The 26,813-nt window shown below is 39.9% G+C and overlaps 2 protein-coding genes across 3 annotated transcripts in view; both read left to right on the forward strand.

Annotated features, from left to right (window-relative positions):
• Positions 1–26,813, forward strand: part of PBX4 (PBX homeobox 4) — a 43,414-nt gene extending 16,601 nt beyond the window's left edge. The window contains exons 3-9 of one of the 2 annotated variants that reach the window (XM_061614477.1): positions 13,558–13,799; positions 14,596–14,786; positions 18,669–18,804; positions 20,390–20,546; positions 23,613–23,719; positions 24,992–25,078; positions 25,991–26,813. In XM_061614477.1, coding sequence (XP_061470461.1) covers positions 13,558–13,799; positions 14,596–14,786; positions 18,669–18,804; positions 20,390–20,546; positions 23,613–23,719; positions 24,992–25,078; positions 25,991–26,083 — 1,013 coding nt within the window. In that variant the 3' untranslated portion in view covers positions 26,084–26,813. The remainder of the gene's footprint in view (positions 1–13,557; positions 13,800–14,595; positions 14,787–18,668; positions 18,805–20,389; positions 20,547–23,612; positions 23,720–24,991; positions 25,079–25,990) is intronic. The other variant, XM_061614478.1, reaches the window with a different exon arrangement.
• LOC133382042 (uncharacterized) lies at positions 2,303–5,004 on the forward strand. The gene is made up of 2 exons (XM_061621699.1): positions 2,303–3,313; positions 3,900–5,004. The coding sequence occupies exon 2, from the start codon at positions 3,901–3,903 to the stop codon at positions 4,864–4,866; it is 966 nt and encodes a 321-aa protein (XP_061477683.1). The 5' UTR covers positions 2,303–3,313; position 3,900; the 3' UTR covers positions 4,867–5,004.

The raw sequence follows: 26,813 nt of genomic DNA on the forward strand, positions 1-26,813 counted from the left end.
ACACAAGAAAATACTGTGATGGAAAAGAAAATGTCTATTATACTGCCTTCAGCTGTATTAAAAACGAATATCGGTTTCTAAACTTAGCTACAATGTACAGGTACACATCTGTTCATTCAAGGTTTTAGCGGCCAAATTTTCAGTGGCTTAAGAATTCTGTTTTCTGAGACATGTAATCCAGGCAGGCAAGTGTGCTTGTTCTAGATGATTGAAAGACTAGTAGGGGAGGGCCCAGCAAAAGAAGTTACTCCTGGTGGCTTTTCCCCTTGTAATTATAAATATGTTATTGGTTACAATGATTTTCCATGGGCTAGGAAAAACTCAGGAAACATTGCAAGAAGCAACCAGGGCATGTTTGCTTTATAGGAAGCATATTCCACTTTCTTTTAACAGCAGTTGGCCTTTATGGTAACACAGCTTTGCAAAACGAGGAGATTGCTGCCTGTTTTATCTTTTATTGGGTTCGTTTTCTCTTTTTCCACAGCTGAAAGAGCATGGATTCAAAAGCTCTACTTAATGAAATGTGTTTCCTTGTGGGATTTGCCTTTCTGGGTGTGCAGTTTGCCTTTTTCAAAACCTGCAAGTTGAAATTCATTTCAACTTGAACATATTTGCACCAAGGGATTGCAGCCCCATAGTTACGCTGGATTTGTTTAGGTCTCATAGGTTTTTGAATGTCTGATGGCCTGTCTGTTCCTTATTTAAATTATGGGGAGCAGATGTTACCGCTTCAAGCAAACAAAGACCTGGTCATACTGTAGAACTAGGGTTGAGGCTCTGTTTTAATGATTTAGGGACACAAGCTTGATCTCAGCTCTGAATCAGCGTAAAGTGTTTGGCCTGCTGTTTGTGCTCTCCTGTCCCCTTTTCTCTTTGTTGAGGTACCAGCATGCTTACAGGAACCCATGGTAAACAATGAGAAAATGGCCAGAATATGGTGATTCTATCACTGAATGTGGTGATTCTCTATCACTAAATGCATTTGGTTACTTACATATTTTAGGCTACCTCTTGTGATCTTGACTTTTTCAGATTTTAAGAGAGGCAGCTGAACAGGACACTTAATGCTATTGAAGGTTTTTGGAGGGGTCATAAGAGTGCTCTGATCCTTGAATAATGGCTCTTGGTATCTTCCATTGTCCTCAGACCATTGTCTCCACCTTTAGTAGGGGAATATTGAAGAGGAGGAGTGCTGGAAAAACTGCAGAAGATGGAAGCAATGCAGAAATGGCAACTGAAGTGGTTATATGTGGGCCTTACTAGCCCTACTAAATTTTAAGCGAAGTGTGGTAATATTTGTCACTGGTTTTATTCATCAGGAAAGGAAACATGTTTTCAAGCTGTAAGAAATGGAGCTATTCAACCCTCTAATATTACATATCTCTGAGTTCTGTATATAATGCTTGCCAGTGTGTGTGTTCCATAACTCTGAAGCTCTTATTGCTGGAAAGCACTTGTGAGGGGTTCAGTATACTCAGCAAAATACACTTCTGCCCTGTAGACCACTATCTGGAGAACAGAATAGTTCTTAGAGTACAGATGTTGACCACCCTTGCTGTAAGAGATGTGAGCAACAGCAATAATGGAAAATGTTGTTGTTAATACATATTAATATGTTGTTAATATGTAATGAAGAAGGGGTTCAAAATGGGAAGTTGGGAGGGCAGTGCTGTGGCACTACCGCTAGAAATGCGCCCATCATTGTAGGCCATGTGCTCACATTTTGCCTGTGCAAATTCTGTATTTAAATCAGACTTGACAATGGCTGGAAGTACTAGCAGTAATTCAAGCATCCCATTGGGTGAGATAGCCAGAACCGCCACTGACATTGATGTGGAAGGAGGGTCTCTATCATGCCCCATGCTGTGAGGATTCTAACTGCCATCCAGTGAGCAGTCTGTGGGAAGAATTGTGTGGCAGGAGGTTCCCTGTCCGCCAGGCCTGGACATTGTCACCAACTCTGCTCCTGGATTTGATCGGGGGTTGGGGAAGAGTGCTTCAGGGGAAGGATTGCTTTTACCATAGGCCAGACAGGCAGAACTACCACTGACACTGGCTGTAACTTTAAAAAATTGTGCTTGAACCTGTTTCCCCCTCCTTTTCCCTTAATGTGTTCTGACTTTCTAGATCAGGTATAGGGAATTGTTGGCCCTCCAGATGTTGCTGAACTACAGCTCTTGTCATCCCTGGCCATTGGTCATGCTTGCTTGGGCCAATGGGAATTGTAGTTCAGCAACATCTAGAGGGCCAGAGGTTCCCCATATCTGTTTTAGATTGTAAGCCTGAGGACAGGAACTGCCTTAGAACTGATTTTTGTTAGCTCCTCTGAGAGCTTTTTTGGTTAAAGGGTAGAGTTCAGGGATTTTTGAGTAATTATTGTTCTCTCTCCAAGTTGTTTGATGGTGTGTCCCTTTTGAAGTTCTGCTCCATTATTCATTGCAATGGTGTGGATAGGTAGCCTTAATATTATTTTTTCTTCACACAAAAGATGTATTGGCAGAAAATGACACAAAGCAGTGGAACTATGCCTGCAGTTGCCACAGAAAGATGTGGCTGAAGTTATACTTGGGGGTACTGTATGGAATAATAAAGACAAATGTGAAAACTCAGGATAAATATGGGGAAAGACATGGTTCCTCACCTCTTCTTTGCTGCTGTGCCACTGGCAGTTTAAACTCACCAGCTCAGGACTCATCCAGATAAAATGTGGTCATTTATTCATATGTCTGCCCTGTCCACATAGAGAGATGATTTTGGATTTCTTATTTTAACAGTAAAAGGAGTGAATGGGAGATGGGTGCTGAACTTTCCTCCCTCCAGTGCCTTTCCACCTCTCATTCCATTGCTCCAGACACTTCTGGCTCTGAAACTGGAATTGAGTTGGGAATGGAGAAAAGTAGCAGGACTACGAGGAAGTAAGGTGCAGGAAGGGAGAAAGTTTAGACCATCCTCAGCTTGCTGCATGTTATACGAGAGCAGAATGGGCATGTAAAAGATAACAGGTATCTTCCACCATCATAACAAAGTTGGACCTTAAAACATTACATGACCTCTGGACTTCCCGGAAGGAGTGCTGGCTGGTGGTTGTCTCTGAGGGAGCTCTATCTCAGAGAAAGCTTATTTCAGTTTAAAGTCAATCAAGAGGAATCTATGACTGGCGTAAATGTTCTCCAAGATAAAAGGAGAACCGAAGATTATCCACGTAACTTCGTCGAGTTGCAGATAGCTGGATTTGATCAGGAATCCCCTGAGATAAGAAGGCTTACCTGGCAACGGAAGACGGAGCTTGGATTTCCAACATGCTGTGCTGAAAGTAAGCGAGACTTTTTTTTCTCTCTTTAAAAACGTTTTTAACGAGCTAGTCTCCATCTGTCTAAATCTTATCTTGGACTTAAAATATTACCGTAAAAGAGGATTGTTTACGAATCAGCTAATTAAGAAACTTGGGTGAGTCACACTTTTTTTTTGCTTTGCATAAAGTTAAGGAAGAAGGGAGCAATTCAAAGAACCTGTTTTACTTTTCTTTTTTTTTATATGACAAAAAGCTGGCTTAAATTTGGAATTATAAAGATTAAAACGAATAAGAGGCAACCTATTGGACAAGATGTTTTTGATTATTTGAAGGAAATATATCAGACTATTTTCTATTCCTTTCTATTTTGGATTATGTTTTTTTTTTTCAACGAATCTGCTGTTCGTGTATGTTACTGACTGCTGGACGCTGAGAACTGGATTTGTTTTACATTCTTGAACGTGCCGGAGATAAGAACTGTGTTGGCTAAGATCATACTAACAAGCTTGATTATATTAACTCTTTAGTTGTTGAGGAAAAGTAAGAAACAGTTTGCCACTAAATTTGGAAACATTGGTTAATAATAGAAAAAGTTTTACTTTTTCAGAATGACAACCAGGAAAGCAGCCAAAGTTTTAGAGCGAAGAGTTTCAACTGATACACAGGAAGGAATAGACATGTTTCAGAAAATTATGAAGGGATTTAATGATTTTAAACAAGAGATGAAACAAGAGATGAAACAGGACAGACAACAATTTAAAGATGAATTTCACAATATGAAAAAGGACTATAAAGATTTACAAGATCATATCAAAACAGAAGTGGGTGAGATTAAAAATAATATTGGGCAATTAACACAGGAAGTAAAAAATGTTAAAGATAAGGTGCAAACCTTAGAGAATAGAATTGACATTGCAAATGTGGAATTAGAAAAAAATCTGGATTATTTTGCTGTTATGGAATTTAGAGATAAAGAATATTGCTTGAGATTCCGTGCAATTCCTGAGGAAACAGGTGAAGACATCAGAGAGAAAATTGTTACTGTTTTAGCAAAATCCTTGGAAATGAATGAAGATCGGATGGAATTTGAAATAGATACAGTTTACAGAATTAATTCCAGATATGCAACAATGAAAAAAATCCCAAGAGATGTACTTGTTAATTTTCTAAAAAGAAAGACTAGAAATACAGTATTGCAACACCATTTTAACAATGGCTTCAAAATTGACGGTAAAGAAATACTGGTGATGAAGGAAATTCCTATTAGACTTTTACGAAAGAGAAAAGAATATGCTTTTTTCACAGAAAAACTTAAACAATGTAAAATTCAATTTAGATGGGATATTCCAGACGGAGTGATTTTTACATTCAGACAACAGAAGTATCGATTAAATACTGTTCAAAAAGCAAGGGATTTCTTGAGAAAAGCTTCAAAAGATATGGAAGAAGATAAACTCAAAGACATGGATACAATTCCTGGGAAACAAAGTCAACAGAAACAGGTAGAAGAAGAAAAGGATGACGATGAATCAAAGGGAGCAACAGGTACAGACTTTTCTAAAATACATGCTTAAAAATGGATTACAAATATCTAACTTGGAATATAAATGGAGCTAATTCGTCGCAGAAGAGAAAGTATTTCATTATTTGAAAAAATTAAAATTGGATATAATTTGTTTACAAGAAACTCATATTAAGAAGAAAGACTCCAAATATTTAATCTGTAAAAATTTGGGCGAAGAATTTATTTCGGCAGGATCAAAAAAAAAAAAATGGTGTGGTCCTTTACATTAATTCACAATTGTCCCCTAAATTGATATTATTGGATGATAGTGGCAGATTTGTGGGAGTTGAAATTACCATACAGGGTACAAAAATTTTGATAGTGGGCATTTGTGCTCCCAATGAAGATAAAACAAGGTTCTATACTGGACTTATGGAAAAATTATCAGAGTTTGTATATGATCATTGGTGTGTCATGGGTGATTGGAATGGGGTAATTTCACCAAAAATGGATAGACTTTCTGAGAAAAATATTAAAGAGACACAGGGCAAATTGCCGAAGATTTGTTTTGAATTGATGGAAAATTTGGAATTGGTGGATGCTTGGAGACATATAAATAATAATGCAAAGGAATTTACTTATTTTTCAGAAAGGCATAAAACATTTTCGAGGATTGATATGATTTGGATGTCTAAAAGTTTAGTGAAAGATATTTCCAAGATGGATGTATTACCAAAAACTTTTTCGGATCACAATCCAGTGATATTGACTTAAAAAAAAAAAAAATCTTGGATTTAAATGGAGACTAAATGAATCTTTATTACAGAATGATAAAATAGTGCAGGAATGTAAGAAGAAATTAAAAGAGTTTTTTGAACACAATTTATATAAAGGAACAGATGAAAATATTGTTTGGGACACAAGTAAAGCATTTATGAGGGGATATTTTATTAAATGTAACTCTGAATTAAAAAAGAAGAAACAACAGAAAATGCAATTAATCTTGGAAGAAATAAAACAAAAAGAGGAAGAATTGAAAAAGAATCCAACCAAAGCTTCTACTGTAAATCAAATTAAAATGTTACAGAAACAAGTGTCAATGTTGACAGTTAGAGAAATTGAAAGGAAATTAAACTTTGCTAAACAAAGGACTTTTGAATTTGCAAATAAACCGGGGAAATTGTTAGCATATAAATTAAGAAAAGAACGACAAAAAAATCTTATTTTAAAGATACAAGAAGGAGATGAGATGTTGACAGACAATGTAAAAATCCAAGGGGTTTTTCATCAATATTATTCAACTTTGTACAAGTGTCAGGAAATTCCCTCTGAAAAAATAGAAGAATATATATCAAAACAGAATTTGCCTAAAATTACAGATTTTCAGAGACAAGCTATTAATGGTCCTATTATGTCAAGAGAAATATCTGAGGCTATAAGTAAAATTAAATTAGGAAAGGCGCCAGGACCGGATGGACTATCAGCAATGTATTACAAATGCTTGGAGGAGGAACTTCTATTACCTTTACAGTACACAATGAATTCTATTTTGCAAGAAGGGAAGATACCGGATAGTTGGAAAAATGCCAATATAACATTAATACCTAAAGAAGAGCAGGATCTAACTAAAACAAAAAATTATCGACCAATATCTTTATTGAATAATGATTATAAAATTTTTACAACGATTTTGGCCGAAAGAATGAAAATAATATTGCAACAATTTATTCAGGAAGATCAAGTGGGGTTTTTACCTAAAAGACAATTACGTGATAACGTCAGGAATGTTTTGAATGTGTTGGAATATCTTGAACAACGAAATGACATACAAGCAGCCTTGATTTTTCTGGACGCTGAGAAAGCATTTGATAATTTGAATTGGAAATTTATGTTTAAGGTTCTAGAGCAAATGGACTTTGGAGATAATTTTATAAAATGGATCACATCGATTTATACATCACAGAAGGCACAGATAATTGTCAATGGGGATTTAACGGATTCATGTGAAATACAAAAGGGCACAAGACAGGGATGTCCACTGTCCCCTCTCTTATTTATTTTGGTTCTAGAAGTGCTGCTTAGAGACATAAGGCAAGACAAAAGGATTTCGGGAATAAAGATAAAAAAGAGGAATATAAATTGAGAGCATTTGCTGACGACTTGATAATTGTATTAGAAAATCCCTTGGAAGGAATCAAAATATTGATGGACAAATTAGAAGAATTTGGACCATTAGCAGGATTTAAGATCAATAATCAAAAAACGAAGATGCTGGTGAAAAATTTATCTTTAAGAGATCAAAAAGAGTTAATGGAGAAGATAGATTTTAAAATAGAAGAAAAGGTGAAATATTTAGGTATCATTATGACAAATAAAAATTCAAAGTTGTTTCATAACAATTATGAAAAATTATGGTCAGAGATTAAGAAAGATTTGTTAAGATGGGATAAATTACAGTTGTCATTAATGGGTAGAATATCTGTAATAAAAATGAATGTATTGCCGAGAATGATGTTTCTATTTCAAACAATACCTGTCATATCCTCTGATTTACCTTTTAAACAATGGCAAAAAGATATTTCTAAATTTGTTTGGCAGGGGAAAAAACCAAGAATTAAATTTAAATTACTACAAGACGCCAAAGAAAGAGGAGGATTGGGTTTACCAAATTTGAGACTTTACTTTGCTGCTTGTTGCTTAGTCTGGATAAAAGAATGGATTGTATTGAGGAACAAAAGATTATTAGATTTGGAGGGTCATAACCTGAAGTGGGGATGGCATGGATATCTATGGTATGATAAAGTAAAAGTTAATGTGGATTTTAACAATCATTTTATAAGACGTCCTTTGTTTGAAAATATGGAATAAATACAAAACAAGATTCTTTTTGAAAATACCACTATGCGTTTCAAGTCAAGAAGCATTTTATAGAAGAGAAATGGCTGGAAAAGAGAAATGGTTAACTTACCAAGAATTATTAGAAAATGTGCATGGAGAATATATAATGAAAGAGAGAGAACAACTAATAAAGGAAGGATATAGTTCTCAATGGTTTGCCTACTTACAATTGTTAGAAAGATACAAAATGGATAAAAAAATGTATGGGTTTGAAATAAATAAATCTGATTTTGAAGTAGATTTGTGTACAAATGATGAATCTATAATTGCAAAAATGTATAAATTTTTATTGAAAATGGATATGGAAGAAGAACAAGTAAAAGAGTGTATGGTCAAGTGGGCAAAATATTTGGCTATAATATACAAATGGATCAATGGGAAAATATGTGGAAAAATGCTTGAAATTTACATTATGTTATAATCTTAAAGAAAATTTTTATAAAATGATGTATCGTTGGTATATGACTCCAGAAAAGTTGTCAAAAATGTATAGTAATGTTTCTAATGTATGTTGGAAATGTAAACAACAAGAAGGATCTTTCTACCATATGTGGTGGTCGTGTAAACAGGCAAAATCATTCTGGGCACAGATAGGTAGGATGATGCAAAAAATCTTGAAGATAAATATTCAGTCAAAGCCAGAATTTTTTCTATTGGGCTTTATGGGTAAACAAAAAGAAAAGAAATATGGAAGAATAATATTATATATGATCACGGCAGCAAGATTATTATATGCACAAAAGTGGAAAAGGGAATTAATACCAACAATGGAAGAATGGCTATTGAAACTAATGGACTTAGTCGAGATGGACAAATTGACATGCCTTCTCAGAGAAAAAACAACAGATACATTTCTTAAGGAATGGAAGCCTCTTTTGGACTTTTTGTTGAAAGAAAAAAATGAAATGATGATAATGGGATTTGATGATTAATCAAGATAGACTATGGAAAAAAGTGAACTTTGTATGTCTAAGGGGTCAAGTTTGATATATATTATGTACCTATAGCTGATCTATAACAAATCGGAAGTCAAGTTTTCTCTTATTTTTGCTGTATTGTTTTTGTTGTTTGATTTTGTTGTGTCTGTTTTATAAAAATTTGAATAATAAAAATTATTACAAAAAAAAAACATTACATGACCTCTGAGAGGGGAGTAATCCTTCTGAGCTGAAAATGCTGCCTGTTGTGGTTTGTGTCAGAGACCTGAGAAGAATAGCTTAATGCGTGTGGGGAGTATAATGTGGCTCTGATAACTGGAAAAAATCCCTGTTGCTGCTGCTGACCAAATAAACTTTGTGTCATACTTGGATAATTTTAGAATAAAGGGTAACACTTGTTTTAATGTGAGCCCATATGCATAGACAGTTATGACTGGAGCTGATGATCACTTGTGCATTTGGAGAAGGAAACTGCAGGAACTCTTAATTCCACTAACACACAGCAGTAACATTACTTGTTTGGGTATAAAAATGGAAATGGACTGCCTTCAAGTTGATCCTGACTTATGGTGACCCTATGAATAGGGTTTTCATGGTAAGCGGTATTCAGAGGGGGCTTACCATTGCCTCCCTCTGAGGCTAGTCCTCCCCAGCTGGCTAGGGCCTCCTCAGCTTGCCACAGCTGCACAAGCCAGCCCCTTCCTTGTCCACAACTGCCAGCTGGGGGGCAACTGGGCTCCTTGGGACTCTGCAGCTTGCCCGCGGCTGCACAGGTGGCTGGGCACGCAACCCCTGAGCCATTCACTGTGGGGGTGATCTTTAGCTGGCCCTTGACACCCAGGAGACATGAGCGGGGATTTGAACTCACAGACTCTGGACTCCTGGCCAGGCTGTCCTCCCCACTGTGCTACACCAGCTGCTGTTTGCGTATATTTCCTGTGATATTTTCAGAGATAGTACTAGATACATACCCTCAGAGGAGCTAATAGCAGGGGCAATAAAATAGCAATAGTAACTTTTTATACATCCGATGCTAATTTAAGCTTAATGTAACTGAAATAATGACATATTCTTCCCATATTTACCCATCTCCATTCCTCTCTCCTTCCTCTGTGGTCTCCCTTATTTAGATTGTAAATCCCTTGAAGTAGGGATTGCCTTCTCATACTTTGTAAAACATCATGCACGCTGTACATGGATGGAATGCTATAATAGTCCCATATCTTCTGCAGTATATTATTCAAATTTAATGTGACATTTTTGAAAACCATGGTTGGGATTCTTTTCTTTTTTAAAAAACAGCAGCCAGCTCCTCCCCCCCCCATCCAGATTCAGACCATGACCACGAAGAGAGTAGTTTCATCTCTCCCCTGTGGCACTTTCTCACTGAAAATTTCCCTAAATCTGCCATTGACAGCAATTATTAGCTTGGGGTAATGGTAAAAATAGTGTGTGGGAAAAGGCTAATACTCTACTCTCCCATGCTGTGATTCCTATCTGGATGCCCCCTAGAAGAGGAGGATCCCAGTCAGGGGATTCAAAGATGTGGCTGATGTCACATCTACTTTGACCCTGAGAGCAACTTTGCTCATTAAAAATGCATGGCCATGCACTTCAAGAGTAGGAGTAATTACTACTGTTTCCAATTACTATTGTATGTGCAGCCAGATCCTATGCATGGTTACTCCCAAATAAGTGTGCATAGGATTACAGCTATAGTCAAGTAAAACTAGAGTGTTCTACACACCTAGCTGGCAGCTCATTTTTACCCATGGTCGTATTTTGACCTGAGCCAGGACAACACTGAGTTACTGGACGGAGCCAGAATACTTGATCTGCTGAGATATATGGAAATTAGCTCATTAAACTATCTTCTTCTCAGCTTGAATAGCAGCAGCTGAAGTTTATAATAAAGGAAAGAGTCTGCCAAAGCATCTGTTGCTGTAGGAGCACTGAGGAAGAGGAATCTAAAGGGATGCTTCCCTGTCTCTCCTCCTCACATTTTAATGACATTACAACGCCCTAATATCTCATCTTGCAGCTGAGGTGGATTATAAGGGAAAGGTTCTTGGGGTCAGAGGGGACCAGGTGTGCAGTCAGTGGGAGAGGGGCAGGGCCCTCAGGGCTTCAGGTGCCTATACTTGTTCTTCATGAACAAATTAAGGCTTCCATTCAAATACTTAAGTGTGCTTGTTTCAACTTACGTCCAACTACTGAGCTTGCTCTTGGAGGTACTAGAGATATGTTCTTCACTGTCCCCCTCAAATGTCTCTGAGTGAAACGTTACCTCTTCCTGTAATCGTCTGCAAGTGCTGCTTTTTAATGTGCATTTGTTGCTGTCTTCCTAACACTAGTTGAACCTTGTCTTCTTTGATCGAGTTGACTGAATCAGCATGATCATCCTGTGTCTGCCTCTTGCATATTCAGTTAATCAATAGATATGTTTTTCCTCTCTATTAACAGAAGTGTTCCATCATAAGACAGGAATATGAGCCCTGCTGCTCTGTTGCCACATAGAAGAGAAAAATCTGGATTGGAAAACAAGCCTAAACAAATTGCATATCATTCTTGTTTTGGCACCGGTGCTCTTGTACAGTTCATTACAGCACCGCAGCGTGTTAATTAATGATATGTAAATATATTGCAATGATTGCATTTGCATATTGAGTGAGGCCTCAGTACCTTAGGTTGTGATGTGTTTTAATTAAGGGCTAATTAGAAATGATGGGAATTTCACTTGGCTCAGTCTAATTATTTTCCATTTTGATGAATATGTAGAGAGTGTTATGATTAGGGATCAGAATGAACCGTGGCATGTTAGTGTATGTGACTGCCCAGGTTCTCAGGGGTTTATGGTGCTGAGAATTGTCCATTAAAAGCATCCATAAAAATTAGGGTTGCCAACCAATTGAAAGGTTTCTTTTAGTCAATTTATGGTTGTACTATTACCCATTTAAATGATTAATTAACTGATTAGGATAAATATTAAAGTAATTTGGTTCAAGTGATATTTTGAGGCTATTTAATGAAGATAACAGTTTCTCTCAGCTAATTAACAGAGACAAATCCATTCTTTGTTTGGAAAATAATTTAAAATACATTGCCTGAATGAAGAAGAGCTGTTTTACATAGGAACTTCTGTTACCGTGCAATTAAAAATCCACACTACAAGCTGTGACTAATTATTCCATACTGTTAAATCTTTTGGCTTTTAATAAAAAATATTTGTGACTAATGAGAGGTTCTGAGATACTAAGGAAAGGGTTTCCTAGAGATCTGATGATATGATAGGAGTATTTAGGATCCAGGCGTGTGCACACTGTTGGAGCTGCGCTGCAACAGGTGGCATTGCTCTGGTGGCTAAACCCAGCACAGTAGCAGTCACTGCTGTTTCTACACTGTCAAGGACCCCAGTGGAAATGACAGCCTCTAACTTAGGGGTGCTTTTCCCAGTAAGTCACTACTTGGTTGCAAGTACTTGATGATGAGGGCAAAGCCCTCTGCATATGCTCACAGCCATTCTACTATTTATTACTACTTCTGTACGTCTTTCAGAGTACCGTTATTGTTCAGCCTGTCAGTAGATTGTGTGGGTTGATATTTCTTCAATCCTAAGTGGTCCAAGTTATCTCGGATGCTCTCACTCCTTAGCCCTTGTACTCTCTAGCAGACACGGCTGCTTTGTTCTAGCTGGGATAGGAAAGATGAAATGCTGAGGTCTGTCTTGCTTCTCTAAGCTAAACAGTGTTGCAAGTATGATAGGACTGAAGGAGATAGATGAGTAGGGATGAAAGGAGCAAAACGAAGAAGTAACCTTGTCCTGCAAACAGAACTGCAAATGGGAGAAAGAGCAACAGGTGTGGTGTAGTGGATAGAATTATATTGGGATGAGCCTTTTTCAAAGCCCTATGCAACCATGAAGCTCCCTCAGTCACCTTAGACCAGTGAAGAAAAACTGGGATGAAGAGGAACCATGTATGCTCATTGGAGGAAAGATGCAATGAAAATGCAGTAAATAAACATATCCTTCCCTCTCCAGCATCTGTTCTCAAGGCTCAGTTTTTTAAGGCTCCAGTGCCTGCTGAGCATGTGGATTTTTCTACCCATGGAAGGAGGCGTAGATGTGAACATTCCCCTCACAAAGCATTCTGCCTCCTGTAAATAGATGAAAGCCAGTGCGATCTTGTGTGTGTCCTTCCTTGGTGTTAAAGGCTGCAGCAGGTTTCTTACAGCAGGAGAAATAGCACGAAACTTCTCTGCACCACTTCCATGTTAAAAACTGAATATCTGAACCCCTGGGTGTAGAGAAGACTTCAGAAAACAGGGAGGAAACCTAGGAAGGGCTTCCAGCAGTGGCTGAGGGTGCAGGGTCTGTCCATCTCTCTGGAAGTACTACATTAAGTGTACAATTTGCTATAATTTTATCTTTTTAAAAATAACTAGATTGCATATTGTCAAGAATTCATTTCACATATAATGTCATGGTTGACAATGATTAGAAAACTGAAGTTTGCAGTAAGCTACATTCTCCACTGGCCTTTTGAGTGTGATAGCTGTATGCTTGTATATGCAGAACGTCATTGGAGAATGCAAATACGTTTGGATGCTATTGCTCTTGTTGACCATATGTAATTCCCCACTGTGCTTTGTTTATTACCAATATGGAAATCTCCACCTCCTCTTCAATAGTTCCACCTTTGTAGCCTCAACTGCATCCTTTGAGTTCTGCAGTCCAATTGCATATAGAGCATAAAGAAAATCTTAAGTCTTTGTTAGCTTTTTGTTCAGGTGCAATGCATCTACAGTATATCTCTGAGGTCATGGTTGTTAATATCTTTGCAAAGAGAACATGGGGAGAAATCAACTCCTAATTTATTTTCTCTGCTTCTGAAATAATCCTCTGCTCCCTATTTATATTTATCCAGTGTTAAGTATACGCGGTATTCAGGAAGAAGACCCCCCTGATGCTCAGCTAATGAGACTAGATAACATGTTGCTGGCTGAGGGTGTCTCCGGGCCTGAGAAGCGGGGAAGAGGAGGACCTGCGGCCATAGCAGCAACATCAGGTGGCTGTCCAAATGACAATAGCATTGAACACTCTGACTACAGGGCCAAGCTGTCACAGATCCGACAGATATACCACTCTGAGCTAGAGAAATATGAACAGGTGATCTTTCTGCATGGAAGAGTTTTTATCATCTCAGTTAAAAACAATTAATTGTTTTTCCTTTGCGGTCACACAGCAGGAAGTATTCATCCAACTATTGACTGTGCTAAAATAAAAAATGTCAGGGTGTATAATGTAATTTAGGCTGCAGTCTTGTGTCTTTCTGTGAGCTTTCATGTAGCTTCAGGGTTGTGGCCTTTTCTGATTCTTGGTTGGATTAAATGCAGTTGAGTCAATAGTTTTATATTATTTTCCTCTTCAGAACTGCCCCACTTTGCCAGACCAGTGGTTTGCATGGATATTTTCTTTCCTTGTTCAGAAGCTTTCAGCTTCTGTGTTTCATAGAGGAATTTTGTGTAGATTCAACTTTTCCTCATATAAATTATGTGCCTTTCAACAGGGCATAATCTGATTTCTAGGGATTGGTACAACTGAGGGCACATGATATGGTCAAATGGGACAAGTCTCATTGTATAGTGCAAATACATTAGACATTGTAAGAGCTGAAGACTGCCTAAATAGTAGAATGTAATGCCACTATGCAGGATTTATCATTGGACCTGTCTGGTGTAGACTACAGAATATGCTGTTTCTACACATCAAGTCCCACAAAGTCAACTGAAGTAAATCTTTAAGGAGTATAATTTTGTATTAATCTTAAAACTGCAGGTGATACCAAGTTCATATGCTCCTTGTGTAGTCTGTTGATTATTACTCCCACTTAGAAGCTGTGAATTAAATGTGATGAAGAGAGACCTTTGCTTCAGTTAAATGTGCTTATTTTGCTTATTTCCAGGCTTGCAGTGAGTTCACCACCCATGTTATGAATCTGCTTCGGGAACAGAGTAGGACCAGACCAATTTCACCCAAAGAAATTGAGCGCATGGTGAATATAATTCATGGAAAGTTCAGCACCATTCAGATGCAGCTGAAACAGAGCACGTGTGAGGCTGTTATGATCTTGCGCTCACGGTTTCTTGATGCAAGGTAATACATGATCAAGACTCAGTAGAGACCATTCCTATATCCAGGATATTGGCAACACAGGACACTGTGCAGAGTCTTACACTGTGCACAGTAGCACAAGCCAATATACAAGCTTTGAACCCTATATAAATTACAGGGAATAAACACTGGCAGTCATTGCTTTCTAAGGCTTAATAGTATCATGTTTTGGTTGCATTCCAACAGATGTACCCATTAATTGTGTAGTGTTATTTGTAGCTTGCTGTTTAATTTCTGTTTTAAATTTAAAACATCAAGATTAGGCCCAATGTTATGATTTCCTGAGAGCAGCTTCCTCTATGAATATGGGAAGCCACCTTATACAGAATTTGGTCTATCTAGTCCAGTATTGTCTACTCTGGTGGCAAATTTCCAGGATCTTGGTTGGGGCATTCCTCATCATCAGCTAGTGGAATATTTTAATGTCTGATCTTTTTTAACCTCACTGTCAAAATCCTCAAAATAAATTAAACTGGAGTTGCTGGGGACTGAGCCTGGGAACTTCTGTATCTAAAGCTTCTGCTCTACCACTAAGCTATGGTCTCTCCTTGCTCGTTGTGCATTCCTGGTTTGCATTTTATTATTTTAAAATGTTCAGGCTAGAATATTTTATTTATTTATTTATTTATTAAATTTATATACCGCCCGACTAGCGATAGCTCTCTGGGCGGTGAACATAAAATAGTATAAAAATACAATGAATAACAAAATAATATTAAAATACAATCAACAATACAATAAACATTTTTAAAATTAGATCAATGTAACTTAAAATGCTTCAGAGAATAGGAAGGTTTTGACCTGGCGCCGGAAGGAAAGCAGAGTCGGCGCCAGGCGTACTTCCTCAGGGAGACTGTTCCATAGTTCGGGGGCCACCACTGAGAAGGCCCTAGATCTTGTCATCACCCTCCGGGCCTCCCTGTGAGTTGGAACCCGGAGGAGGGCCTTCGTAGCAGAACGTAGTGCACGGGCCGGTTCATATCGGAAGAGGCGTTCCGCAAGGTATCGTGGTCCCGCACCGTATAAGGCTTTATAGGTTAATACCAACACTTTGAATCTAGCCCGGAAACATATTGGCAACCAGTGCAAGCTGGCCAGAACAGGTGTTATATGCTCGGACCGCTTGGTCCTTGTCAGCAATCTGGCCGCCGCATTTTGCACTAGTTGTAGCTTCCGAACTGTCTTCAAAGGTAGCCCTACGTAAAGCGCATTACAGTAATCCAAACGTGAGGTTACCAGAGCATGTACCACTGATGTAAGGTCCTCTTTACTCAAATAGGGACGTAGCTGGGCTACCAACCGAAGTTGGTAAAACGCATTCCTAACCACCGAGGCTACTTGAGCCTCAAGTGAGAGGGAAGAGTCTAAAAAGACTCCCAGACTACGAACCCGGTCCTTTAGGGGGAGTGTAACCCCGTCCAGGACAGGGTATATATCCACCATCCGATCAGAGAACCCGTCCACCAACAGCATCTCAGTCTTGTCTGGATTGAGCTTCAGTTTGTTAACTCTCATCCACTCCATTGTCGAGGCCAGGCAACGGTTCAGCAAATCGATAGCCTCACCTGAAGAAGATGAAAAGGAGAAGTAGAGCTGCGTGTCATCAGCATACTGATGACAACGCACTCCAAAACTCCTGATGACCTCTCCCAACGGCTTCATGTAGATATTAAAAAGCAGGGGGGACAAAACTGACCCCTGCGGGACCCCATATTGGAGAGCCTGCGGTGTCGAGCAATGTTCCCCAAGCACTACCTTCTGGAGACGACCCGCCAAGTAGGAGCGGAACCACTGCCAAGCAGTACCTCCAACTCCCAACTCCGCGAGCCTCTCCAGAAGGATACCATGGTCGATGGTATCAAAAGCCGCTGAGAGATCAAGGAGAATCAACAGAGTTACACTCCCTCTGTCTCTTTCCCGACATAGGTCATCGTACAGGGCGACCAAGGCTGTCTCAGTGCCAAAACCGGGCCTAAAACCCGATTGAAATGGATCTAGATAATCAGTTTCATCCAATAGCGCCTGGAGCTGGCCAGCAACCACCCGTTCCAAGACCTTGCCCAGGAATGGAACATTCGCCACTGGCCTGTAGCTGTTAAAATTGTCTGGGTCCAAGGAAGGCTTTTTCAGGAGTGGTCTCACCACTGCCTCTTTCAGACAGCCCGGGACCACTCCCTCTCGTAAAGAGGCATTTATCACTTCCTTGGCCCAGCTACCTGTTCCATTCCTGCTAGTTTTTATCAGCCAGGAGGGGCAAGGATCCAGTACCGAAGTGGTTGCACGTACCTGTCCAAGCACCTTGTCCACGTCCTCGAGTTGAACCAACTGAAGCTCATCCAACAAAACAGGACAAGACTGTGCTCCGGACACCTCACTAGGATCTACTGCTATAACTTGAGAGTCTAGGTCCCGGCGGATACATGAGATCTTATTCTGGAAGTGATCGGCAAACTGATTACAGCGGGCCTCCGATGATTCCACCGTGTCCGGAGGGTTTGAATGGAGAAGCCCCCGGACAACTCGAAAGAGCTCCGCTGGGCGGCAAAGAGATGATTTAATAGTGGCAGCAAAATGATGTTTTTTAGCTGCCTTCACTGCTCCTACATAGAGCTTAGTCGAAGCACTAACCAGCGCATAATTGTATCCGTCGGGAGTTCGTCTCCATTTCCGCTCAAGCCTCCTCCTATCTTGCTTCATCGCTCTCAGCTCCGGAGTATACCATGGAGCTGTATGAGCTCTACACAGGAGAGGGCGTGCAGGAGCGATCGTGTTTACAGCCCGGGTCATCTCCGTATTCCACAGAGCGACCAGGGCTTCAGCAGGAGCGCCAGTCCTATCAGCCGGAAAATCCCCCAGAGCCCTTTGAAAAAGAGCCTCTCCTTCCCTTGGGGCGATGCTTTCTTTCTCCTGCAGGGCCTGGGTCTCCCAGGCCACCTCAGCCAGCCGGCTTATGTATCCCTCCAAAGAGGGACAGGTGGTAAGAATCAGTCCTGGCTGGCTGGGTACCTGGGGCCTGGTCCTGCCGGGCAGAAGTCCCTCTGGGAAGGGTGGTGGAGGTGGTGGTCCCGCAGCAGCAGCAGCACAGCAGCAGCAGCCTCTCAAAAATATTGCTCTCAAAATAGGATGTTTTGAGTTGGAATTTAGGGAAAGAGTCCTTCAAAGTTTGGGGGTACTTCTGGATTTAATTGGTCATGTCACTTTGTAAATATTTTTATTTGTGTGTAGAGCAGTCTAGCTAATCCTGGTGCCCTTTCAGTCCGTATGTATGTATGTATGTATGTATGTATGTATGTATGTATGTATGTATGTATGTTACATCATACCACACTCCCTCTGTCTTTCTGTTTGGCTAAAATCTTTCTAGGTGTGTTTATTATATTTGTGTTGTGATTTTCAGTGGCATGTCTTTTTGATTCAATATATATTATGTCTTGGAAAATGTACCACATGTTACTAGAGCAGTACAGGCGGGCCCCGCTTATACGGCAGGTTCCATTCCGGACTGCCGCCGTAAAGCGGAAATCGCCGTAAAGTGGAACCCAATGACGATAATGGGGTGCGTTGTGCAAAAATGACGTCAAAATGGCACACAACGTTAAAAAACGCCATAAAAGCAGAACAAGTGCCTTAATGCGGGGACTTTCCCTAATTGAAAGCCGCCGTATTAGCGAAGTGCTTTAAAGCGAAGCGCTGTAAAGTGGGGCCCTACTGTACTTGAGAACCATGACAGAGCTATAGCTTGAACAATGTGCTCAAGCTGATATGTGCTTTCCTGCAGACCTTACTGGCTCATTTTCCAGCCCTTGGGCCAATTTATACTGTGCTCTGACATCAGCAGTATGAATAATTGCAATGTGTTCCCAGGCGTAAACGGCGTAACTTCAGCAAGCAGGCAACAGAAGTCTTGAATGAGTATTTTTATTCTCACCTGAGTAATCCTTACCCCAGTGAAGAAGCCAAAGAAGAGCTAGCAAAGAAAGGAGGCATCACAGTCTCGCAGGTAGGCTGTCCATCACGGTAGAGAACAGTTCTGCTAAACATGTCTGTCTGTTTTCAACCATTGTGTGGTTGCTTGTTTAAAGTTTTAGAGAATAAGGTTAGAAACTGAGTGGATAACATAGATTTTTTTAAAAAAAGTTTTGAACATTTTTCTTTTTAAATCTTTCACCATTTCCTAAAATAATAAAAATATATTTTAAAAATTTAAGGAGTTATATATATTTCAAATGTATCCTTGATGTTATAAAGGTTAATTATAAATCACTGTGTTTTAGTAGTTATATCAAATATTTAGTATGGTTTTTGTTTGAATTTAAAGAAGTGTTTGATGTTGTGCTTTAATTAATGATTAAATCACATTGATTTAAATCAATCCATTGTGGCCCCAAATCCCATAGTGAACAAAAGGACACTTTGAATTTCCTTTCAGCTGTTTTTACAATATTGCCAAACCTGGCTCTTTTCAAGCCTTTTTGTTTTGTTACTTTAACCAGAGAACAAACCTGATCAAACCTGATCAGGATGTTTTTCAGTCCTTACCACATAATCTGCTGTGCTCAAGAGGGCTTTTTTGTTGTCGTTGGTCTGGCTGGCTCTCCCATAGTTTTTGTCATTTGGCGAAACTTGGTAGCATCATGACGACTGAATCTCTGCTTGAATCCATCAGGTTCCAAGTTCAGAATCCATTGCCACAAAAATTATTGTATTTGGTTCAGCATAATGTCTGGAGGCTATCCAAAGTGAAAGCAAATCTGCTTGCTTACAAAGTAACCTAGGCCAGTCTTTTGTCACATCAGTTGGTAGCAAAGTGTTGCTATATTTTTTAGAGTTTACCTTCTTTTGCTGAAACCTTTACCATCTGATACTTTTGGGGGAGCATCACAGTGGCAGAAGCCACATGTAGCACACCTGTAAAGAAGCAAGGTGTGTGTGTGTGAGCCTGACTAGTGTGGAATTGAGTCGGTCTTCTCATGCTGCACTGTTGCTTCCTAGCTCAGTAGGCTACAGAGAAGGTTACACCACAGCACAGTTCCTATATGTATTACAGTTATGTGCATTGGCTTACGGCAACTTTGGAACTCCCTACTAAGGGATGCTTGTGTAGTCCCCTTGTTGATGGCCGTCTGCCCCTAGGCAATTTAAACAGGTGTTTGGCCTGTTGAGTTTTCCCTGGTCGCTGTAGCATGATTAGTTAATTTCCGCTGTTCTGTGTGTTTAATCTTTATTTAATTGTGTTTTTAACTCGCTGCTGTTGCTTACTATGTTAAGGAGATTGATTATTTTCTTTTGTTGGCTTTATCGTTAGCCACTTTGGACATTTTTTAATGGAAAGGCAGGGTGTAACTGTAACAAATAAAATAAACAAACTTGCCAAGAAGATTGGGATTGTATAAAGCGCCATTCATATTGTTGCTAAAGGAGTTGCAATTCTGTAAATGGACCAGTGTCAGTACCTGGTGTGGTCCCCTCAGAGATTGGAAGTATGGTTTATTTTCCTGCTCTGAGAATAGCCTTTGCCTCCTGTCTTCTGTTGATAGTTTCCTAAACACGAAATCATTTGCACACTAACTGAATTATTGTTGCAGGTCTCTAACTGGTTTGGTAACAAGAGAATCCGGTACAAGAAAAATATGGGGAAGTTTCAGGAGGAAGCTAACATTTATGCAGCCAAAACAGCGGTGGATGCAACCAATGTGGTGGCCCAGGGCAACCAAACAAGCTCTCCACCCACCCCAAATTCTGGTAAGTGCAGAAAGTCTGCATCTAAGAGACCTGCCCTGACACACGTTGGGAAAACCTGTATGCAGTGGGTGAGCCTCCACGCTGCTCAAGTCAAAAGGCTGCAGAAATGGGAATAGATGTAACGGGCTTTGTTTGAAAAGTGGATTAAAACTGCATTGCAGTCGTGTTTTCCCCCCCCACAAGTTTTGCCTTTTTTTCCTTGTGAGAGGTCTGCTGGTGGCTCTGTGTCAGGGTGTAGCAACAAATGAGCAACATTCTGAAGACCAATAAACTCTTCTGGGTGAACCAAGATTGACTGAAGCAATTCCTGTTCCCAGCATGTTTGAAATCAATTGCTCTTCTTCAGGTTATGTTACTAATAGAAGGGACTAGAGAAAATACTTAACAAAATTTCTGTTTCTCTTTTGACAAACTTGATTACCATCTGGATACAATCACATTTATCAAAGAACAAATAGACATATTTATTAAATTATTTTTCCTTACTGATTTCTATTCCCTCTGAAAAACAACTTATTTGTAGCATCTTGGGAACTGGAATTGCTTTATTAAATCTGTACACCCACTGGAGCTGTGTTGCTGTTGTCTGCACATCACTCTGTATTACATTTCATTTCACTTCACTATTGTCCCCTCATCATCCTACTGCTGGTTTTCATGTCTTTCCCATACTTGCTCTAGGACCATAGTCAACCTTTTTCGCTAGGTGAGACCGACACATCTCTAGGTAGGCCTTTAAAGAAATGAATGAGGAAACATTCAGAACCAAGAGAAACCTATATAATTGTCAGTTCACGAAGCCCAAGATAGTGTCACGTTTTATATCTAATACTGCCTATGAATTGTTAGTGTCACAAACGTGTATATATATTGGGTTAATAACGAACAATACTGCTTTGTGATTAAGGTGATCTGTTGAGCTCAGCTTTGATGCTGGCCCGGGTGTCTCAGTTTTAGATTTCTCCCAAATGATAAACTTATCCATACTGTTCACTGACCTAATACTTATATCCTAATTGCCGCCCTGGGCTCTTTCTAGGAGGAAGGGCGGGATATAAATTTAATAAAATAAATAAATAAATAAATACTTTCTGAAGGAATGATGTCTCTTGACTCCTCCTTGAAGACCGTTCTAGTCTTGTTTCTGATTTCCCATTAGATTTTCTTCCTGACAAACATCTCCTTTGCCAGGCATTCATTGATTAGGAAAACCCATTTTTTTGTTACTGGTTTTTTGGTGGATTTTTCTATCCAGCAACCCAGAAAGATGTCATGCTGCTGTTTACACATTCAGGGGAAAATCAGAAACAATAGTGCAAGTGGTGCAGATGTGGGGTGTTCCTTGAAGCCCTTAACAAAGCCTGGAAGTAGTATGGTACAGTGTTTCTATTCCTCTTCTTGGGGTTCATTTCTTTGACTAGGACTAGATAAGTTTGCCATGTGATCATCTATCCCACAATTGTTTTTCTTTTAAATATAGCAGCTACAATGAGTGGACAGCTATCATGATCAGGACTGCAGCACATAAAGAGTGGGGTTGATTCTTTCATCATGCCTTTTTCCCACCCAAAACATCTTCAGTTGCTATTTGCTGTACTGGCCTATGCTGGGATGTCTTCTGGTGTGGGTGTAATTTTTGTCAGAAAAACAGTGCAGGGGGAACTCTCCCTCCCTACATGCTGTGATTCCTATCTATTTTTAAAAGAAAAAACAAGTCCAGGATAAATGATAAAATGGTACATGTATCAGCTAGTTTTAGTCTTCCTTTAGTTAATGGGGGAATGGAAAGGGAGCAGTACAACAAGCCCTGGAAAGAAAGGGAGGGAGCTGCTGGCAATGCCTGCCATATTGCCCTGCAACAAGGTTAATTTAAGGATGGCAGGGTTATCTTCCACTGTGTGCATGCATGTTTGTGTGGGGAAATCTATATTTTTGCAGATCCAGGTTGTGCATGTGTTGCGGGCATGTTTCCACCTGTTCGTGTTCATTCACGCTTTTCCATTCTTAAGTGTATGTGAAAAAAAAATCCCTTTTAGCCACTATGATTATGAATATAGAAGGGGGCTTTGAGCAACAGGTGTCAGGGTAGATACTTTTCAAGATCACTCTAAATTATCCCCCTGCTCTATTCACTTTCATAATGGCTGACCTGGTTATTTTTTCCTCAGGATCACTTAACTAATAAGGGTGATCCTGAAAAATCTATCCTGAACTACAAGAAATCTTGAATGAGCAAAATAAACTTGCAGGTAGTGTTTGGAGCACTACTGTCACCTTGAGGGGACCACCAGCTGCATTATAGATATTTAACCATAATTGTTCATTTTTAAAACAAGCTTTCTTTCTTTTTTTTAATGGAGACTGTCCCGTCACACATTTAAAAAAGCCAGTTTTCCAAAAAAACCGTAGGTGGGGCAGCACACCCATTAACCATACCCTGCCTATGTATACATATTTCCTTCTTTCAAGACCATGGTCTTGAGGTGCATTGCTGCTGCGTGGTTCTCTGCAGTTGCAGCTGTGCATTTATATACTATAATAACTTAGGTGAGTGGTTTTTGTATTTTGAGGGAATCCTTTTCAGATTGATTTGTATTTCAAATAACCTCTGCCCTGGAACTCTCTGTGTTGCAGAGAATTCTGGGGCATATTCTGTGGTGCATACTTGGTTCACAAGAGGTACTGGCCAGGCCTGTTGTACCTCACCACCTACCCATTAAAGTATAGATTGTATTTTTGAAAACACACTGTCCCTTCCATGCAGCTGTACGTTGCAGAGAGAGATCAGTAGTGGAAGACTTTCACTGATGAACCCGATAAGCTTCCAAAGAACCTCAGGATACCAGAGACACCATTGTAAACCACTGCTTCCAAGTTAAAAATGTGGGGGGGACTGGAGGTGGGCTCATGAAACTATCCAGTAAGTGCCCAGAAGTGGATTGCTACACAAAACCAATCATGGGATCAGGTGCAGACCACAACAGCTCCTTGTGCTATTGTCTTGATAGATTGCGCAAAAATGAGCAGCTGCAGACATACCATTAGGTAACCTCTTTTCCTCTTCAGGTTCCTCTGGGTCATTTAAAATGACAAATTCTGGAGATTCCTTTATAAATCTGCAGTCACTCACTTCCTACCAGAACTCGCCAGTGGGAGCCAATGTGCAGTCACAGGTGGGTGTGCAGAGAAAATTGTGTGACAAATCCCCTGCGGCATTCAGCAGGGCAAATATTTCCATCCAAGTGCCCAAAACATCACTTTTATGAATTAAGATCTCCTGGGAATGTTACCGTAGGATGATGACCTGTAGGAGTAAGAAACTAGGAGATAGATTATTCCATAAATAATTTTTCCAATCCTTGCTCAGGCAAGAAAATACTTGTTTGTTCTGTTCTAGGCTAGAGATTGCAACATGTCTTGCCTACCCTTTAGACCTTTATCTTGTCAGTGAAGAATACGTTCGTTCTACAAAGTTTGACTGTAGGCTTGGCTCATAGCATATGTAGTGATGTCAAATGCTAATGATGTCATGCATGAGAGACGAGGGCAGCCTTTCCCAGCCGGTGTGCTTCCAGATGTTGTTGGACCACAACTCCCATCAGCCTCGGCCAGCATTGCCAATGGCTGAGGCTGATGGGAGTTGTGGTCCAGCAACATCTGGAGGCACACCGGTTGGGAAAGGCTGGACCAAGGCTATGACACACACACACACACACACACACACACACTTTTGCATACACGAGCACTTTCACACGAGGCTTGGAAAGACTTGTGACTGTTTTTTGTGTAGCAGAGTTGGACAAAACTTGAAGATGCAATAGGCTGGAGACAAGAATATGCAGTCTGAACAAAGGTGAAGCCAAACAGCTGCCAAGAAGTGCTTGTTCTATGGGGCACCATTGGTACTGTATTTGGCAGTATTATTGCCATGCATAGTAGTGGTACTGCCAAATAGTTCATTAATGATAGCAGTATACACACCCTGGGTTTGGAGCTCCTAATGAATCAAATCCGGGTCTCTCAGATTTCATGGTAATACGTGGTATTCATGTGTAATGCAAGTGTGAAGTGCTTGTGGAGCTGTGCCATACATTCCAGAGCATAGGGATTTGGGCCATTTTTATCTTCTTCCCTCAAAGGACTAGGCCCAGAGTTTCATCGATCATCGTATTTTGTAATTGTTGAGAGCAGTCTCCACTTGCTGTGCATAACATGCAATTGTGTCACAGTGCTAGAGGTGATATCTGCTGCAGAAGGTGGACACAAATAGAGTTAGAAACAGAGATTTAGCTTGCAGCTATTGCCTCAACTGGATACGTCAGAAGAGTTCCATTGGAGGCTACATAAAGGACATTGGGATAGTGGGACTTTAGACAGTGACTGGAGTATCTGCATAACTGCTTGAGCATTTTCTCTCTTTTGCCAAATTGGTTGTATTTTTACAGATGGATTCCTTACACCATGTCATACACCAGGCAGGAAGATATGACAGCATTGTGGGGAACCCTCTATATTCAACGCAGCGTATTGATGTAAGGAGCTTCTGATTTTGAAAGAGAATATCTTGAGCTGCAGAAGTCTGACATGGCAATGAAGGTTCATGTAATCACCTGTGCAGATGCTTTTAAAATAATTCTCTGCTGCGGCCTTAACTGTGGCATCGCTAGCACCTTGCACAATGTAGCGCTGCCGCAAAGAGGGGAAAATAGGTAGTCTATTTCCATTCTTTGTCATTCAGGGCACCAGGAAAAAACTTTTCATTTTAGACTGTTAAGAGAATCCCTTTTCTGTGCCATTCATGGTACTGTGAAGGCCAGATCTGTCAGTGGTTGGGGGATGATCAGAGAGAGAAGATGGCTTACCTACCCACCCAAATTGGCCCAGTGGATTAGAAGGAAAGACCATCTTACTTCCAGTCCCCTCCCATTGGAGGAGAGAGCTGTCAGTTGGAGGAAGAGACTGCAGGAAAAAGAGAGAAAACACAGACATCACTAGCCTACAGTGAAATCCACAAACTTGCCATGGATTAGTTCCCATCCCCAAATCTGCTTTTGGGAACTGAAATGTTGGAGTGACTGTCACTGCACATATTGTTCCAACCTTTGCTCTGAATTCTGTTTGATAATCCAGTCATAAGAAGTAAAGTTTTATCCATTTAGGCAAGTTAGCTGGAGAAGTTGGGCGAGAGCAAAGGAATCCCATTTGGGAAAACAGGATGAGCTGTGAAACAAATGCAGCGGAAGCAGCATTCACACAGTACTTTGCCTTCTGTGCTCCAGAAATTGCACTGCAGTGTCAAGACTTCTGCTCTGAGGGAACAAAGTTTGTGTCTTGCACATGGCGCAGTGCTGTCTCTGTGATATGGGATATCGTAATCAGAATGCTTTAGAATGCAAGTAACACCTTGTGGACTTAACAACAAAATGCATTTATTCCCTCTTCAGGCTAATGGCAGCTGGCAGGATGCTACTACCCCTTCATCAATCACTTCACCTGCCGGAGATCCCGGAAGCATTAATTCAGATGCGTCTAATTAAAATTTTTAGGACCTGTTGAGGAGAGGAAAGAGGTCGTTAGTGTAACTTGTCAATGTTGCTCTTTTTTTGCCAATACTTTTGATTCTACAACTTGACACACACAGCTAATTACCTCAGACAAAATAAAAATAAAAAAGAAAACCAATAGAAGATTGTGATTATATATGGACACCTCTCTACCTCTCGGCATGATGTGCTTGAGTTCTTCTGGCTTCTGCCCTTTGGGTTGTAAAGGAACTGGCTTCATTTACCAAACCAAATTCCTTTTTTAAAAAGAAATATCACTTTTATGCTTAAGAGTCTGAAAGTGTTTCTCCAATGAACTTTGGAATTTGTCTCCATTTTTCCAGTTTAAAAAAATAGCAACTGATTTTAATTTCTATGTGTTTTTATTATAAAAATTCTGTTCTAGATGCTAGTTACTAACAAATAGCCCCTCTTGTATTGTAACTGTATGCTCTGTATTGTAATTTTGTATAGGAAGGCTTTTTCTTTGAACTCATTAACCAGAAGAGGCCATTGCTTTACCAAAATGATTGTTGGACTTTGCTCTCGAATAGAAACTTCATCTTCTGTGTCACTCTCATGTAGTTCTAATTTAATGTCTTAGAGTAAACGCAGACTTCCCTGTGAATAGACTTTTGTGCACTTAGACAAAATGTTAATATCAAAGTCCACCACTTTCAGTTGAAATTTTATCAAAGAATAAACTTCCAAAGTCTTTTTTTTC

The sequence above is a fragment of the Rhineura floridana genome, chromosome 3 (genome assembly GCF_030035675.1).
Source record: "Rhineura floridana isolate rRhiFlo1 chromosome 3, rRhiFlo1.hap2, whole genome shotgun sequence".
NCBI lineage: Eukaryota > Metazoa > Chordata > Lepidosauria > Squamata > Rhineuridae > Rhineura > Rhineura floridana.